The sequence below is a fragment of the Prunus persica genome, chromosome G1 (genome assembly GCF_000346465.2).
Source record: "Prunus persica cultivar Lovell chromosome G1, Prunus_persica_NCBIv2, whole genome shotgun sequence".
In the NCBI taxonomy this organism is placed as follows: Eukaryota; Viridiplantae; Streptophyta; class Magnoliopsida; order Rosales; family Rosaceae; genus Prunus; species Prunus persica.
The window spans coordinates 34,762,731-34,777,937 of record NC_034009.1 but is presented as its reverse complement, the minus strand read 5'-3'; the positions used below and the strand labels follow the sequence as shown (position 1 = coordinate 34,777,937).

The following is a 15,207-nucleotide window of genomic DNA, read 5'->3' as shown; positions in this document are numbered from 1 at the left end:
GTGTGTGAGTTTAATATACTATCGCCCCTTTCAATATGAAAGGATCTCAAAAAAAAAACAAAAAAAAAAAATCTACATCAGTAATCAACCGTACATGTGATGTGTATATACATCCAAAATCCAAAATCAAGCAAAAATACAATAATCTATATGTCTTTTTTCAAATCCAATGAAAGCGACTACCCTACTCTCCTTTTTTTTCATTGTTTCACACTCACTTCTTCTTTTTCTCTCTTGAAAGAAAGGGATAATGCAACAAGAGTACATAAGTGATGCAGGAGTATAGGGGTGGATAAATATTTATTATTTAATTAGTTATTTTATGATATATTGTTATTTTTTTATTTAGGTAATTTTAGGATTTTTTATTATTATTTATGTGTAATTTTATAATTAATTAGTTAACTTTTGGACTAAATAGCCTTGGTGCCAAAGTCTTGTAAAACCTATAAATAAGGCTAATGTAATAGTTGTTGGGGGATATATGTTGATGATTAATAAAATAGTTATTTGTGGCATGAATTTGTTATGATATATGTGAATTTGCACTAGTCCTAGATTTCAGTGATCGTATGTGTGGTTGATGACCTATATCCGGATCCCAATCCCCATCAATAAGGTTTTGTCAAGGGCCTCAAGGACACACCTCGTTTATCCTTAGAAACTTGATTCATAAATTGTGAAAATTTTAAGACAGGACAAACAATGCACCTTAAACTCGGATCAGAAACATGTGCCTAGAAATGAAATTGTCTCAACTAAGATACTATTTTTGTAATTGTCAACTTAGGAGGACTGATCCGAGATTGTAAATCATCATTAGCTTCAGCTAAAGCTTTTTGTCAAACAGAGTATAGCATAAAATAAGTTTTCGAAATCAAGATTCTACAATAGATTAAAGGCACGGCAGCAGAACCAACAACAATCGCTAGCCACATGAGAAACAAGACTACTGCGAGAGTACAGCTAATTTGGTAATAACAAAATACAGCACATGAGATATTACAAGAAGAATCAATCAGCCTGCAAGGGGATTGAGAACATGACCGGTGAACAGCACCGTTCCAGTGAATTCTTCTCGGATTAGGAAGAGGAATGGATGATCGGCCACAAAGTCAGTGGGCATACACTGCAATTTATCGACAATAGCAGAAGCAGCTGCAGCTTCTGTGCCTTCCTCATTCACCTCAATGAAGGACTTGTGGAATGTGCTGGAAACATACAGGTTCTGAGCCACAAATCAAACCCAAAGGAGATCTTAAACTTTGGGTTTTGAAGTCACCCACTTCAACTTGACGCCTGAAAAGAGGGCGGTTTAAAAACCCAGGCTCAGAACCAAGTTTCTCAACCAAAGCTGGCAGCCCATCTTTTGCCTCTGTAAGAAAGATATGCATAAAGAAACGCCGCTTGTCTTCCTCACCTTGTTGGTAATGGTAAGGAAGTGCTAAGACTTTGAAACCGTCAAAAGGCACTTACAAACTGCTTTTTCTTGCCGGTCATGAAGGGCGCATTAACTGTGCTTCCGTCGAGAAGGTGAAAGTCATGCTCTTTTGTTGTTGATGCATCAAATTTCTCGTTCCAAACTCCTTTGAAGTATAACGATTTGCAAAGATGAGCTTGGTTGTGCTGTCAACTGACCCGGGAGGAAGTATCTCCTTGATAAGGCCACTAGTCTCCTTTTCAGCCCATGAATTCACTCCATTTAGAAAATTTTGCTTTCTGTCAGCATGCTTCTTATATTATTTCATTAAGAAAAACCCACTAACGAACAGTTGCTTTACTAACTAAATGAAAAGGCAATTTCCAAATCAATAAACAATCTGTGATAAGATTGATTGCATAATGCCATAATGGCATTAGCAGCATATTAACATGAAAACACAAGGCTAATTACCAAAAAATTAGTTAAAGTTTGCTGCTTGTTGTTGCAATGAGAGTTTGAATGAAGCAAGAAGGATAGAGTCCCCAAGACTTGCAGCAAGAAAAGTTAGAGACTTTCATTTCATGGGCTTACATTGGTCTGAAAATCGACTTGGGAGAGACCGGCCTTGTAAGCAGTGTCCACCACCTGCTTGAAAGAAGGCTTGAGAAGGAGAGGCCGGTTGACCCAAATGCCATTTGCAAATGACAAGCCCCCACAGCTGGGGAACCCATCGGAGAAGATGACGGAGATAAACTCGGCGGCGAAGGAGTTGAGGTGATCGGCGGACTTGGACTTGAGGAAGGAGAGCAGCTGCCAGCTGGTCCTAGGTTGGACGGTTGGACCCTTGGACCCAGCGGCGATCACGCTGAGCACCACGTGGATGGACAGCGGGGAGTGTAGACCACGTTCGATTCCCTGCCCTCAGTCTGAAGTAGTTGCTTATTGTTGAGCCCCAAAGCGACGTCGTTCTGGTTGCGGATGCTTTCTCTTATTAGATCATCCATTGTTGCCTTATTTTTTGGATGGGAAGGGAAGACATTTCGATTGTTAGCTGCTTAAAATGTACGTATATTTATTTGTCGAATGCACCACATTAACTGATGACTAATTCTAATTGGGTTTGTTTCATTTGATTAATTTAGTAGGAGGTTCTTTCGTTTAGGCATTAATTTTATGATAAATTTCTATCCTTTCTCTCTTGCTTGCTAATATAATAGCATGCTGACTGACGGTGGAGGAAGTGGAGGGGAAGTGATAAGAAAGAAGGAGATGGCCGTGATTAGAAAGCGGGAAAATGCTGGACCATAACCCGAATTACACCAAAATAATTAATAGCAACAATTCAACAAATCATAATCAAGCAGAAAAGAAATTTAAAAAAAAACGGAATCAAGCAGACAAGAAAGGAAAATAAAAGTACCCAACATAGAAAATCAAGCATTATACTTGGAAATTTGATTCAGATATTGTGAAAATTTTAAGACAAGACAAACAAAGCACGCTCCTCAAACATGTGTTTCTAAATGTTTTTGACACAACTAAGGTACTGTTTTGTAAATGTCAAACTTAGTACTGATAGTTAGCACTAAACCAAAATTGTGGAAACCATCACTCGGTTTCAGCTAAAGCTTCTTGTCAAACAGAGTACATCATAAAATAAGTATTTGGAATCAAGATTCTACAATAGATTGAAGGCATGGCAGCAGAACCAACAACAATCGCCAGCCACATGGGAAACAAGGCTGCTACTGAGAGTACGGGTAATTAGGTAATAACAAAATACAGCACATGAACATACATTTTTTTAATACTAAAGTCTGGTCTTGATGTACCAACACATTTCCTCTTAGTACAGGAGATGTTATAATAATAATCAGTCTGCAAGGGGATTTAGAACATGACCGATGAACATGACCGTTCCAGTCAATTCTTCTCGGATCAGGAAGAGGAATGGATGATCGGCCACAAAGTCGGTGGTTATGGGCAGACCCCTCAATTTTATGACACCAGCAGAAGCAGCTGCAGCTTCCGTTCCTTCCTCATTCACTTCAATGAAGGACTTGTGGAATATGCTGGAAACATATAGGTTCTGACCCACAGGAGAGTCCACCATCCCTGTCAAACCTCCACCACTGAAAGGCAACACCACTCCTAGACCCTTCAGAACATTGGAAGCTTCAAACCCGAAAGAGATCTTAAACTTTGGGAGTCTGAAGTCACCCACTTCAACTTGTTGCTTGGGAAGATGGCGATCCAAAAACCCGGACTCAGAATCGAGCTTCTCAACCAAAGATGGCAGCCCATCTTTTGCCTCTGGAAGAAAGACGTGCATGGAGAAACGCCGCTTGTCTTCACCTTGTTTGTAAGGAAGTCCTAAGACTGTGAAACCATCGTAGGAACTTACAAACTGCTTCTTCTTGCTGGTCATGAAGGGTGCCTTAACTGTGCTCCCGTCGAGAAGGTGGAAGTCATGCTCTTTTGTTGTTGATGCATCAAACTCCTCGTTCCAAGCTCCTTTGAAGTATAATGCATTTGCAAAGATGAGCCTGGTTGAGCTGTCAACTGACCCGGGAGGAAGTATCTCCTTGATAAGGCCACTAGTCTCCTTTTCAGCCCATGAATTCACTCCAGAGGCCACTTCAGCAGCCTCGAGTACCAAGAACAATAATTTATGAAATATTGCTATCAGCATACTTATTGTTTCAGTAATAAAAACACACTGAAAAACAATCATTCTACTAACTAAATGAGAAAGGCAGAAACAAAGGGCAATTCAACTCATTATGGAGTGCTTTTACCCCCCTAGGAATTTTATCATTCTATCATACTTTACACACACACACAAAGTGCAATTAATGGATTGTTTTCTGCAAGAAACTAACTAGTAGGATTGTGTTGCTTGCCAGTCCCGCCAATCAAAACCGACCGATTTTAGAATGTCAATCATTTTATTAAACGAAAAGAGGAACATTATAGACCAGCAATTGCGCGATCCCAAGGGTCTTTTGACTAATCATATTATCAGCACGAATACTAATTAGCAAACAGTCTGTTATAAGATTTCATAAGGGCAAAGGCTATGCAAAAGCAAAACCACACTAATTAAGAAATTGGTGATAAGATTTCATAGTGGAATTAGCTTATTAGCATGAACACAGACAGGCTAAGTAGCAAAAAATTAATTGAAGTTTGCTGCAATTGGAGATTAAATGAAACAAGTAGGACAGAGCATCAGCAGCAGCAAAAAAAAGTTGGAGACTTCCAAGTTCCATTTTATTGTAAGCCAGTGACCAAAATCCACGACGGGTATAGGGGCAAGGGAGCTTACATTGGTCTGAAAATCGACTTGGGAGAGAGCTGCCTTGTAAGCAGTGTCCACCACCTGCTTGAAAGAAGGCTTGAGAGGGAGAGAGCTGTCGACCCAAATGCCATTCGCAAATGACAAGAGGGGCCCACCGCTGGGGGACCCGTCGGAGAAGAGGACGGAGACGAGCTCGGCGGCGAAGGAGTTGAGGTGATCGGCGGACTTGGACTTGAGGAAGTAGAGGAGCTGGTCCTGGGTGGGGCCCTCCGACCCGGCCGCGATCAGGCTGAGCACCACGTGGATGGATAGCGGCGAGTAGACCAGGTTCGATTCCTTGCCCTCAGTCTGAAGTAGCTTCTTGGTCAGTCCCAAAGCTACGTCGTTCTGGTTGCGGATGCTTTCTCTTAGATCCATTCTTGCTGTGCGTTTGATCGGATGAAATTGCGATTGTTTCCAGCCTATACGAGACGGAAAAGCTTATTAGCTGATGACAAAAGTGAAATTTGCAGAGAAAGATAAGGAGGAAGAAAGCTAGAGACAGAACATAGGAATTTCTAAAAGATCTTTTCTGTTTTTATTTTCTTGATGAACAATTACCATAAACACATGAGCTTTATACAATTGCTTAACAACTCCTAACCGACCACAAGATATACATGTGATCTACAGCTACAGCTAATATGCTGACTAGACATGTACAGTCATCATTAGCATGTAGAACTCTCCGTGTCGGGTGTCGGTTGTCGGTAGTCGGTTACGGGTGTAAACGAATCAGACAGACAGATGCCAAAAGGGCAGAAGGACAACAAAGGATAGCCTGCGGGTCCCGAATGGGTGTCGGTTCGATTCGGCTCTCTTTTGGGCCTGGTTGCGTAAGATGTACACTAAACTGATAATTCAGTGGGCTTATTACAATTAGACCTTGACATGTTGACCAATTGGGCTTTTTATTTCTCCATATATGGCGCGAAGCGGAAAGACAAACTATTTATTGGACCCAGAAGAAATCATCATATATAAAATAAAATAAAAGTTTCAAAGAATTTTGTTTCTTTTGAGTCTTTACCTTTTTAGGGGAGTTTATAAGCATATTGAAAGTTCATTGGCAGAATTGGAAGAATGTCCCAAGTTCTATGTGCATATGAAAACCTACTTTCACTTTTTTATTTTATTTTTTATAAGGACTTTTCCAATTAAGATGAACAATAATATATTAAACTCACATACACTACATACATGATCGATTTATTGATTTTGGAGGTTTGGCAAAAATGAAAATGAGGCCTTTTTGTTTAACACTGACTTCATTTTGAACAAAAATTATAATAAAATGTTAAAAACTTAGTTGGTAAGTAGGTTAGTTTAAGTATATAAAAAAAGGGTGAATTACATTTTTGGTTACTAGGGTTATGTTCGAATTTAATTTTGATCACCAAAATTTCAGTTTTTCGATTTTGGTCGCTATATTTACAGCCATTAGCAAATCATGTCCAGTGTTTCAATTCCATCAATTTAATTATATAAAAAAAATTACGAGCTAAAACCAGGCTCCCGCACTGCACAGATCTGAATCGCGCCCTAGATCTCCTATCCTAGCTTTTCCCGCTACATTCTCCTAAGGTTACTCTCTCTCTTCTCTCGCTATTGCTCTTTGCTTTACTTTTTTTTGCTTTTAGATCCATTTCTTTGAATGGGACAAAGTGATTTTATCCAAAAATTAAGTTTATTTACTGCTTTATAGATTTGAATTTGAATTCTTGTCTTCATTCTCTTTTTGAAGATTGGCTCTTTGTGATTGTGTTTTTGAGTTCTTATTGATTTCATGGCTGTTTGGATATCTGGGTTGGTCTCATTTTCACAAATTTTGAGTTGTACATGCATGTTTCACTGGAATTTTGCTCAATTGCGCCAACTTTTTGAGTAGTAATGATAAATTCGTTAAGATGGTATTTCAAATGCATAAGAAAAAAAGGTTATGGGTTTGGTAGATTTATATTTGAGTTTGAATTGATGTTTGGAAAGAAGATCTCTTTGTGGCATTGTCATAACTAGGGGTGGGCATCAATTCGGGCGAATTGATGAAATCGGCCAAACCAAATCATAATTATCGGTTTGGTTTGATTTTGACTAAGAAAAAATCAAATGGTTTAAAAACTGAACCGGACCGTATATGATTTGGTTTGGTTTGGTTTTAAACTTTTGTAAACCAACCTAAACCAAACTAGACCGTTTATGTGTATATTTATTTATTTGTATTTTATTTTACATGTGTAATACTCTAATTAGTTAATAACTATATATGAATATTTGAATTGAGCTATATTAGTTAGTGAAATATAAAGTTTTATGACATTTTGCGCTTTAGAATGGTTTCGTACTCTAGAAAATGATTTATGTATGAAGCAAGTTGTGAATTTGTTTGTTATAATTGAGCTAACAGTGTTGAAAAAATTCAAAAAGAAAGATAATTGGGCTTATGCCCAAACTGGCCGAACAAACCATCTTAAATTGGTTTGGTTTGGTTCGGTTTCCTTATAACTTTTATCCCCAAACCGTCATATTGTGATTAGTTCGGCTGTGGGTGAAACCGATCCAATCAGGACCGTGCCCACCCCTAGTCATAACAGTTGATGCCAATTTAATTGGATTATATGAAAATTCTGAGATCAATGAGTAGACTTTCAGCACAAGGCATTTGGAAATACTGCTAATCAAAGTTTTGTTTCAACTTACGCTAGATTTTGCAGGAGAGAGATAGATAGATGAGAAAAGGTGAAGAGAAAGAAAGAAATAAAGAAAGAAAGAAAGAGAAATGGAGGAAGACAGTGGCTGGGGTTGGGTGGGGATAGTGGCAAGGGGAGGCGAGGAAGGTTTGGTAGAATACAGGGGACTGGGCTAGAAGATTAGAAATATTAAAAAATCATTAAAATTTATTTATTTTTAATATAAAAAAAAATTTAATTAATGAAACTCATGGAATTAAAACATTGTACCTGATTTGCTAACAACTGCAAATATAATGAGCAAAATCGGAAAATTGAAATTTCAATGACTAAAATTAAATTCAACTCTAAGCACCAAAAATGTAATTACCCCATATAAAAAGAGGCCCATTATATGAAAGATAAAGAAAAAGACCCCAAAAAGTTCAAAATAAAGCACAAAAAACATTAATTTCACACATAAAATACTTTTTTTGCTAGTATACTTATTGGACTAGAGATGGGAAGGAGGCCCCATTTTTTTGGGGGCCTTGTGCTGTCGCCCAGCCCACACACCATGTAAGTCGGGCTTGATTACACTAATGTTAAGACTCACACTCATAATCTTACCTAAGAGAGTAATTGCTCCAAACCACTACACTGGTGGGTCTTTGCAAAATCTACATTTATTTTTGTATAAAGTTTACCTTACCTTGAGCTTTCTCTTTTATATGTTTAAGAAAGCATGTGCTAATTTCAATTACCAAGGCCAGATCTTATTGACTGTAATCTATTGGCAAAGCTATAATTAATTGACTAATTAGTAACCTCCGCCATAATGTGTCACAATATCAAACAAGATTAAAAGAATAAATAAGTAAATAAAAAAGCTCACTAAGCTCTCAAACAGAGAAGCAACCTCCTCTCAAACTCAAACTTAACAAAATTCACCGGCTACATGCTTAGAGCGATTAGTAATGGCAGTGACAGACTTCTTCACCAGCGAGATCGTGATGGAGCTTCTAAAGACGATGATAGCCATCTCAAGAAAGTCATGGCTCAGCAAAGGAAACGCAGACAACCTCATATCCTTTTGTCCAAGAGCTCCTCCCCATAATTCAAGAGATCAAGTACTCTGGCGTAGAGCTACCAGCCATACGCCAGTTACAACTCGACTGCTTCTCTGAACTTCTGAAATAGGGCCTCAACCTGGCCTACAAGGCCCACGCCTCGTCACGCTGGCTCATCAACAAGAACATCTGTTTATACCATATCTGACCAAGCAACTAGAAGCAAATCTAAGCAAGGCAAAGAGTCCCACATTGGAATATTACAAGATGTGTGGACTCCCCCTCACCTATAAAAGGAGACCACTCTCTACTTAAGAAGGGATCGATCCATGGGCTGGGCTTTATCTTTAGTCATGGGCTTCTCCCTTCTTCCCTTTATATTTGGGTTCAACCCCACGTACAAATGTAAACACATACATTATTATAGTGAGAATATACTTCTCCGTGGACGTAGCCCATTCATTAAGGGTGAACCACGTATATCTTGTCTTCTGTATATTTATCGCTTGCCCAAATCCTCACACACTTGGTGAAGGTCCTCACCTTCACCCATCATCCATCACACATCATCACTAAGTTGGGCTCCAAAGTGCCGAACCATTTTTGAGCATCAACAACATCTATCCTTAGCCCAAAACTAAAATTCTTTTATAAAAAAAAATAAAGCTTCAAGTGGGCGTAAATACCTAAGTAAGCGATCTTGAGCTAGAATTAGTGGAGTAGGCAAAGTGAGGAATTGTCGTCAGTATCGTTGGTGTGGTGAGGTGAACATGTCGTTTGGGAGAGAGCGAAGAGAGAATAGAATGAGGCGGGAAAGGGAAAGAGACTTAGGGCTATACTGTTTGAAAAGAATATATATTTAAAAAGTATAGTTGATCAGCTAAACTATTTAATTATCATATTATATTTATTAAAAAATAATATAGCCACGTAGCTATACTTTTTAAATAAATTAAATTGCCAATTTCACCCTCAATACTCCTCTAGTTTACATCCTTGTCACTCCATCTATTTCTCTCCTTCCTCCAATCAACCTCAATCCCAGCTCTCTTTAGTTTAATGCAATTAGGATTGATTCCCAATTTAGGGTCTTCATAAAAAAAACCCACGAAATGTAATTAGACAACGATTTCAACATGATCGGAGTCAATGATGACGAGGATTTCTATAGTGGCGGTGATGACAGTGATGAAGCTAGAGTTATGGATTATTGTGGGCTCCTTTTTGGGCTTAGGCGCGTAAAATTTACCCTTATACTGAGTGGTTTTAGTTATATCTCTCAAGTAGACCAAGTTGTGGGCTTCTTTCAAGCTTAGACCTTAAAATGTTGACTAATTGGACTTTAAAATTATATTCAAATGAGGCATGTTGGATTGAAATCCAATGGTTAAAAAATAGAGCTTCATCTAAGGGCCTTAGATATGACCACTATTATAGAATGGCTCCTCGTTGTATAATATATGGCTTGAGGAGGCAAGGTGGGTGACTAATAAGGAGTCGCTCTATGGTGGGGGCTCCATATATAGACCATAGATGTGTACCTTCATATTAGCCACATCATTTATCTAAATATTAATTTAACTTAAGTTTAATGAAATGATCATGTGGGCATGGGCGGAACTAAGTAGAGAGCTACAACCACTATAGCCCAAGTAGTTCTTTGAAGAAATATATATAAAACTATACAGGTACAACCCATCGAATATATATATATATATATATATATATAGATAAATACCTATATAGTTCATCAACTTGCCATTTCTAAGTATCCAATGTCTTTTTAATTAGATTGGGTTCTCTTTGTTAATCTCTTATATGTGTATGCTTTTTCTAGGAAAAATATGAAATGGTTTACCTCAAGGATAGTGATTATTTTACTAAGGATTGATGTACTTGTGGGATTATATTGCACTAATGAACCTTAACGTGTAAGATACACTATAATGGTTTCTTCAATGAAATACTCTTATTGCACACATTTTGTGTTCATCTATAAAAATTATAGAAATTGTAAGTAGGAAAAAATATATATTTTAAGCTAAATTTTTTAGCTACACATCTATTGAAAAATTCATAATTCCGCCATTGCATGTGATTAATATGAAAGTTCACATGAATGGTCCATATATGACATCCTCACTATAGAATTTCGTGACTAATAAGTCCAATGGCAAACTATTTATTGTACCCAAAAGAAATCATTAGAAGAAAGAAAGTAAAAAAAGTGTTTCATTCGAGTCTTCACGTTTTTAGGGGAGCTTTATAAGCATATTGAAAGATCAGGGGCACATTGAAAGAATGTCTTAAGTTGAGGGTCATCGCTAAAATTTTCCACACCCACCCTTTTAAAGTGCTTTAATTAATTTAATTATAACCAAATATTGATTTAGGAGGAACGTAATAGTATGTACGGCTGATAGGATATATAAATGTATGCGCATGCAGGTGGAGTAGCCAGAGCTACGTACTCTATAATGATTTATTTATATGGCCAATATAAGGGGCATCTTTACCAGCTACTACATCTTGTGTCCCTTTCCTTTTGTTTTCACATGCATGCGGGAAAAGGCATGAGCATAGATTAGCCCTTTTAATTACACGACTAATTGCAACTGTTGAAAGAAGAAGATGCCATTTAGGAGAGAGACAAATAAATCACTAGCTTTGAGGTGCCTCTTTTACCAAACTCGCTTTCTTTAATCCCAAAAGCCTTTGTTTGCTTAGGGTAATGAATTTCTTGCCTCTCTCTAACCAAATAATACTTTATTTAAAACCTTAATTTAATTAAGCACTTTGATCAATTACGATGACTCAGGTGTGTTTTGGCTTTTCTGGACATCAGTTAAACCAAGTACTTAGGAACCTTCATCAAATGTTTAAGAAAGCAATGTGCTACTTCCAATCACCAAGGCAAAATCTGATTGACTACTGTAATCTACTAGCAAAGCTTAATTAGGTCACCTAATTAATAACCTTTGCAAGCAACAATTGTATGCCTGAGAAATAATCACCTGCAGCCCGGCCGGCCGCCTCATTAATTACCATACCAATTAGCCCATGCTGTGATTGGAATGCAAATTGTCAACCTGTGTAGTAGCTTGTAAACATATAAAAGCCGATATAATGATGGGGGTCCTATTAGGGTGAAGTGAAAGAGTTGATAGACTTTCTGGAAACCAATGATTAAGCTAATTATATTCAATGAACTGCGCGAATTATTTCAGTACAAGTCGACATCTTTATTTTTATTAATTATTCAAGGCCTAATAATGAAGCATTTTTCTTTTGGAGATAGAGGGGCAACATTTTAGCTATTAAAAAAAAAATTGTGTGACTAAATTCATTGGAGGTATTGAGAAGTTAATATCATATTAAGAAACATAATTCTCCACATGTCAATAATTGAGGTAATTGGGTGATTGACATTTTCCAGCTCTGATATATCTCACATCTCACTAATATGATAATGCCCTGATTGGATAATTAAGAAACAAAATGCAGCCAATCAAGTGTTTCCCAAGATGCCACTTGGTTCCTTTTTGTTGGCATTGTCAATGTAGCAGCAGCAGCATCCATGAGTTTCTATATATAAAGCTAGTGATCACTGGAGCTTGGTATCAAACTCAGTCAACCTCCACAAAACTGAGAAGCAAAAGGCTGCTTTGTGTACCTTAGGTTCCTTGCTACCACAATGGTAAGCCTTCTCAGTTCAGCAAAGTTGTTTTTCTTTAGGACCTAAGAAAATTCCTTAACATATTCGACGTGTGGTTTTCATTTGGCAGCTATTGTTCTATGTACTTAATTCAGTTTCTAATTTGAAATTATGAACAGGGCATCTGCGGAGGATTTAAAGGGCAGCCTAAGCAGGCAGCAAGGCTAGGAGGAAATCGAGCTGCACTTTTTGTATACGGTGGGTGACTATAAATAATTGACACTAACCACTCATTTTCTGCATTTTGCATACTCTAATTTATCTTTTAATTATTGATGGTGAATAAATTCGTACGTATGTATGCATGCAGCCACGGAGGGTCTTGAGAACATGTCATTTGTTGCAAATGCTGTGAGCCTTGTGACTTACTTCTATGGATATATGAACTTGAGCTTGACAAAGTCGGCTACCACCCTTACCAATTTCATGGGAACTGCATTTATGCTAACACTTGTTGGTGGATTCATATCTGATACCTATTGGTCAAGGTTCAAAACTTGTGTCGTCTTCGGATTCATCGAATTACTGGTACGTTTTTCTACAAGAAGAACTCAGAAATTGAATGAATTTTTTTTCTTACACTTGCTAATTCTGTTACCACTAATTCTACTCTGTTAGTTCTGATACTGTTTAGATGAAAGACTAAGTTTGAAAATATTCCCTTCTGAAAATATATGTGCTTTTTATTTGTCCCTTTGTACCATGAGTGGCAAGTTGCATGTACCTACGACTACAACCAAAATAACTAAAAGATATTCATCCAAAGAAAAACTTTCTGAAGCCTAGCCATGGCCTGCAACAATTATACATGTATATTCTAAAGCTTGGCCACAATGGTCAGCAGAAGATCATCGACAACCTACATAATAGCTGACGCAGATATCATGTAGCTACTGGTTGATGATCTAATGCAAACAATAAAAAATAAGGTCGACTTTGTATATATATATATATATATATATATATTTTTCGGATTAATATATTTGCAACTTTCCAGTCCCATCCCTCTTACAAACCAATAGAAAAAAATTATTAGTTAACTTTTCTATCATCTAATTGCTATAGCTTCAATAAACAACTCCTCCAATTGAATTTTATGCTTAATTACATGATTTCCACATTTGCAGGGACTTGGGTTGTTAACTGTACAAGCACACTTCCACCAGCTAAGACCGTTCCCATGCCAAAATGTTACACCAGGCCAAACATGCGAGGCTGCAGACACAAACCAACTTGCGATCCTTTACACTGGCCTCTACCTAATTGCATTAGGCACCAGCGGCGTCAAGTCGGCTTTACCAGCTTTGGGAGCTGACCAATTCGATGAGAAGGACCCGAACGGGGGAGCACAGTTGTCGAGCTTCTTCAACTGGTTCTTGTTCAGCCTCACCATTGGAGCCATGTTTGGTGTCACCGTTGTTGTATGGATAAGCTCGAACCGGGGCTGGGACTTGGCCTTCGGTTTGTGCACCATGGCAGTCTTCTTTGCTGTTGTGTTTGTGTGCATGGGAAAGTCTCTGTACAGAAACAATGTTCCCAAGGGCAGCCCCCTCCTAAGTATCCTACAGGTAGCCACAAGTTTTGTGTCAATAATTGGTCCCCTGCACTGCATCACTCTGCTCTGTTATATATGCTCATAAATTTATTGGTTCCTCAATATTGATATGTAGTTTTGTTTTTGAATGTTCAGGTTCTTGTGGCTGCTACCAAAAACCGAAAGCTTCGAATTCCGGAGAATGCAGATGAGCTATATGAGATCCATGACAAAGAAGCAGGGGAACAAAATGAAATTCTTCAGAGAACAGATCAATTCAGGTACATTAAAATAACTACACTTTGAAATCCAGCCCCCTCCTACAGTCCTACTTCAAATAAGCTTAATAGTAAATATAATTTTGCAGATTCTTGGACCGGGCGGCAGTCTTTGGTGCCACTGCTGCTGATGGTTCTTCAACATCTAAAGCTCATGGATCCTGGAACCTGTGCACAGTCACACAAGTTGAAGAAACAAAGCTCCTAATTCGCATGCTCCCAATCATATTCAGTACTGTCTTCATGAACACGTGCTTGGCACAGCTTCAGACCTTCTCAGTCCAACAAAGCAATACCATGGACACGCATATCCTTGGCTTCAAAATTCCCGGCCCATCAATCCCAGTAATCCCTTTACTGGTTATGTTCTTTCTCATCCCAATATACGACAGAGTTTTTGTGCCAATTGCTCGAAAATTCACTGGAATTCCAACTGGGATACGACACCTTCAGCGGATCGCGGTTGGGTTGGTGCTCTCAGTTATTTCCATGGCGGTTGCTGCGCTCATAGAGACTCGCAGAAAATCTGTGGCCATTGAACACAACATGGTGGACAGTATTGAGCCTCTGCCGATGAGCGTGTTTTGGCTGGGCTTGCAGTATGCTATTTTTGGAGCAGCAGATATGTTTACTTTGGTAGGGCTCTTGGAGTTTTTCTATGCTGAGAGCGCAGCTGGTATGAAGTCACTGAGCACAGCCATCTCATGGTGTTCGATAGCATTTGGCTACTTCTTGAGCTCAATGGTGGTGGAGGTGGTCAATAAAGTCAGCGGAGGGTGGCTGGCCAGTAATAACTTGAACAGAGACAAGTTGAATTATTTCTACTGGTTGTTGGCGGGGCTGAGTGTACTGAATTTTGTAGCTTATTTGATCTGTGCATCTTGGTATAAGTACAAAAAGGTCGAAGTTTTCAAGCAATGTGACTTGAACGGAAAAGTTGAAATGGTAAAAGAGCCTAAGTAAGGAGGCTAGAATTAAAGGTTTTATTGTGGTATTCAACGGATAATTAGCATATAATATTGTAATCAGATCCAATAATTATTTATAAAAGTTGGTTTCATTGTTGTATTAAACCTAGCAATTTCCTCTCTAAAGGGTCTTTTTTTTCTAATTATCTAATTTAATTTCTATATTTGAAAACAGATCAAAGCTTAAGATTTCCTTTAAAAGTCGAAATACAA

At 38.1% G+C, this 15,207-nt stretch overlaps 2 protein-coding genes and 1 pseudogene across 2 annotated transcripts; 1 reads left to right on the top strand and 2 right to left on the bottom strand.

Annotated features, from left to right (window-relative positions):
• Positions 865 to 2,905, bottom strand: LOC109949996 (annotated as a pseudogene).
• Positions 3,020 to 5,332, bottom strand: LOC18789843 (serpin-ZX). The gene is made up of 2 exons (XM_007223021.2): positions 4,752 to 5,332; positions 3,020 to 4,070 (listed from the first exon to the last, which is right to left on the bottom strand). Exons 1-2 carry the CDS (start codon positions 5,139 to 5,141, stop codon positions 3,297 to 3,299), a joined length of 1,164 nt encoding a protein of 387 aa, XP_007223083.1. The 5' UTR covers positions 5,142 to 5,332; the 3' UTR covers positions 3,020 to 3,296.
• On the top strand, positions 12,126 to 15,103 carry LOC109946574 (protein NRT1/ PTR FAMILY 4.5-like). Its single transcript, XM_020554846.1, has 6 exons — positions 12,126 to 12,196; positions 12,334 to 12,412; positions 12,525 to 12,742; positions 13,342 to 13,782; positions 13,905 to 14,029; positions 14,116 to 15,103. Exons 1-6 carry the CDS (start codon positions 12,194 to 12,196, stop codon positions 14,987 to 14,989), a joined length of 1,740 nt encoding a protein of 579 aa, XP_020410435.1. The 5' UTR covers positions 12,126 to 12,193; the 3' UTR covers positions 14,990 to 15,103.

Coding starts and splice junctions, on each gene's coding strand:
- LOC109946574 (XM_020554846.1), top strand. Junction 12,743..13,341: donor TCGGATTCATCGAATTACTG/GTACGTTTTTCT, acceptor CCACATTTGCAG/GGACTTGGGTTGTTAACTGT. Junction 14,030..14,115: donor CAGAGAACAGATCAATTCAG/GTACATTAAAAT, acceptor ATAATTTTGCAG/ATTCTTGGACCGGGCGGCAG.
- LOC18789843 (XM_007223021.2), bottom strand. CDS start 5,141: ATGGATCTAAGAGAAAGCATCCGCAACCAGAACGACGTAGCTTTGGGA. Junction 4,071..4,751: donor AAGTCGATTTTCAGACCAAT/GTAAGCTCCCTT, acceptor TTGGTACTCGAG/GCTGCTGAAGTGGCCTCTGG.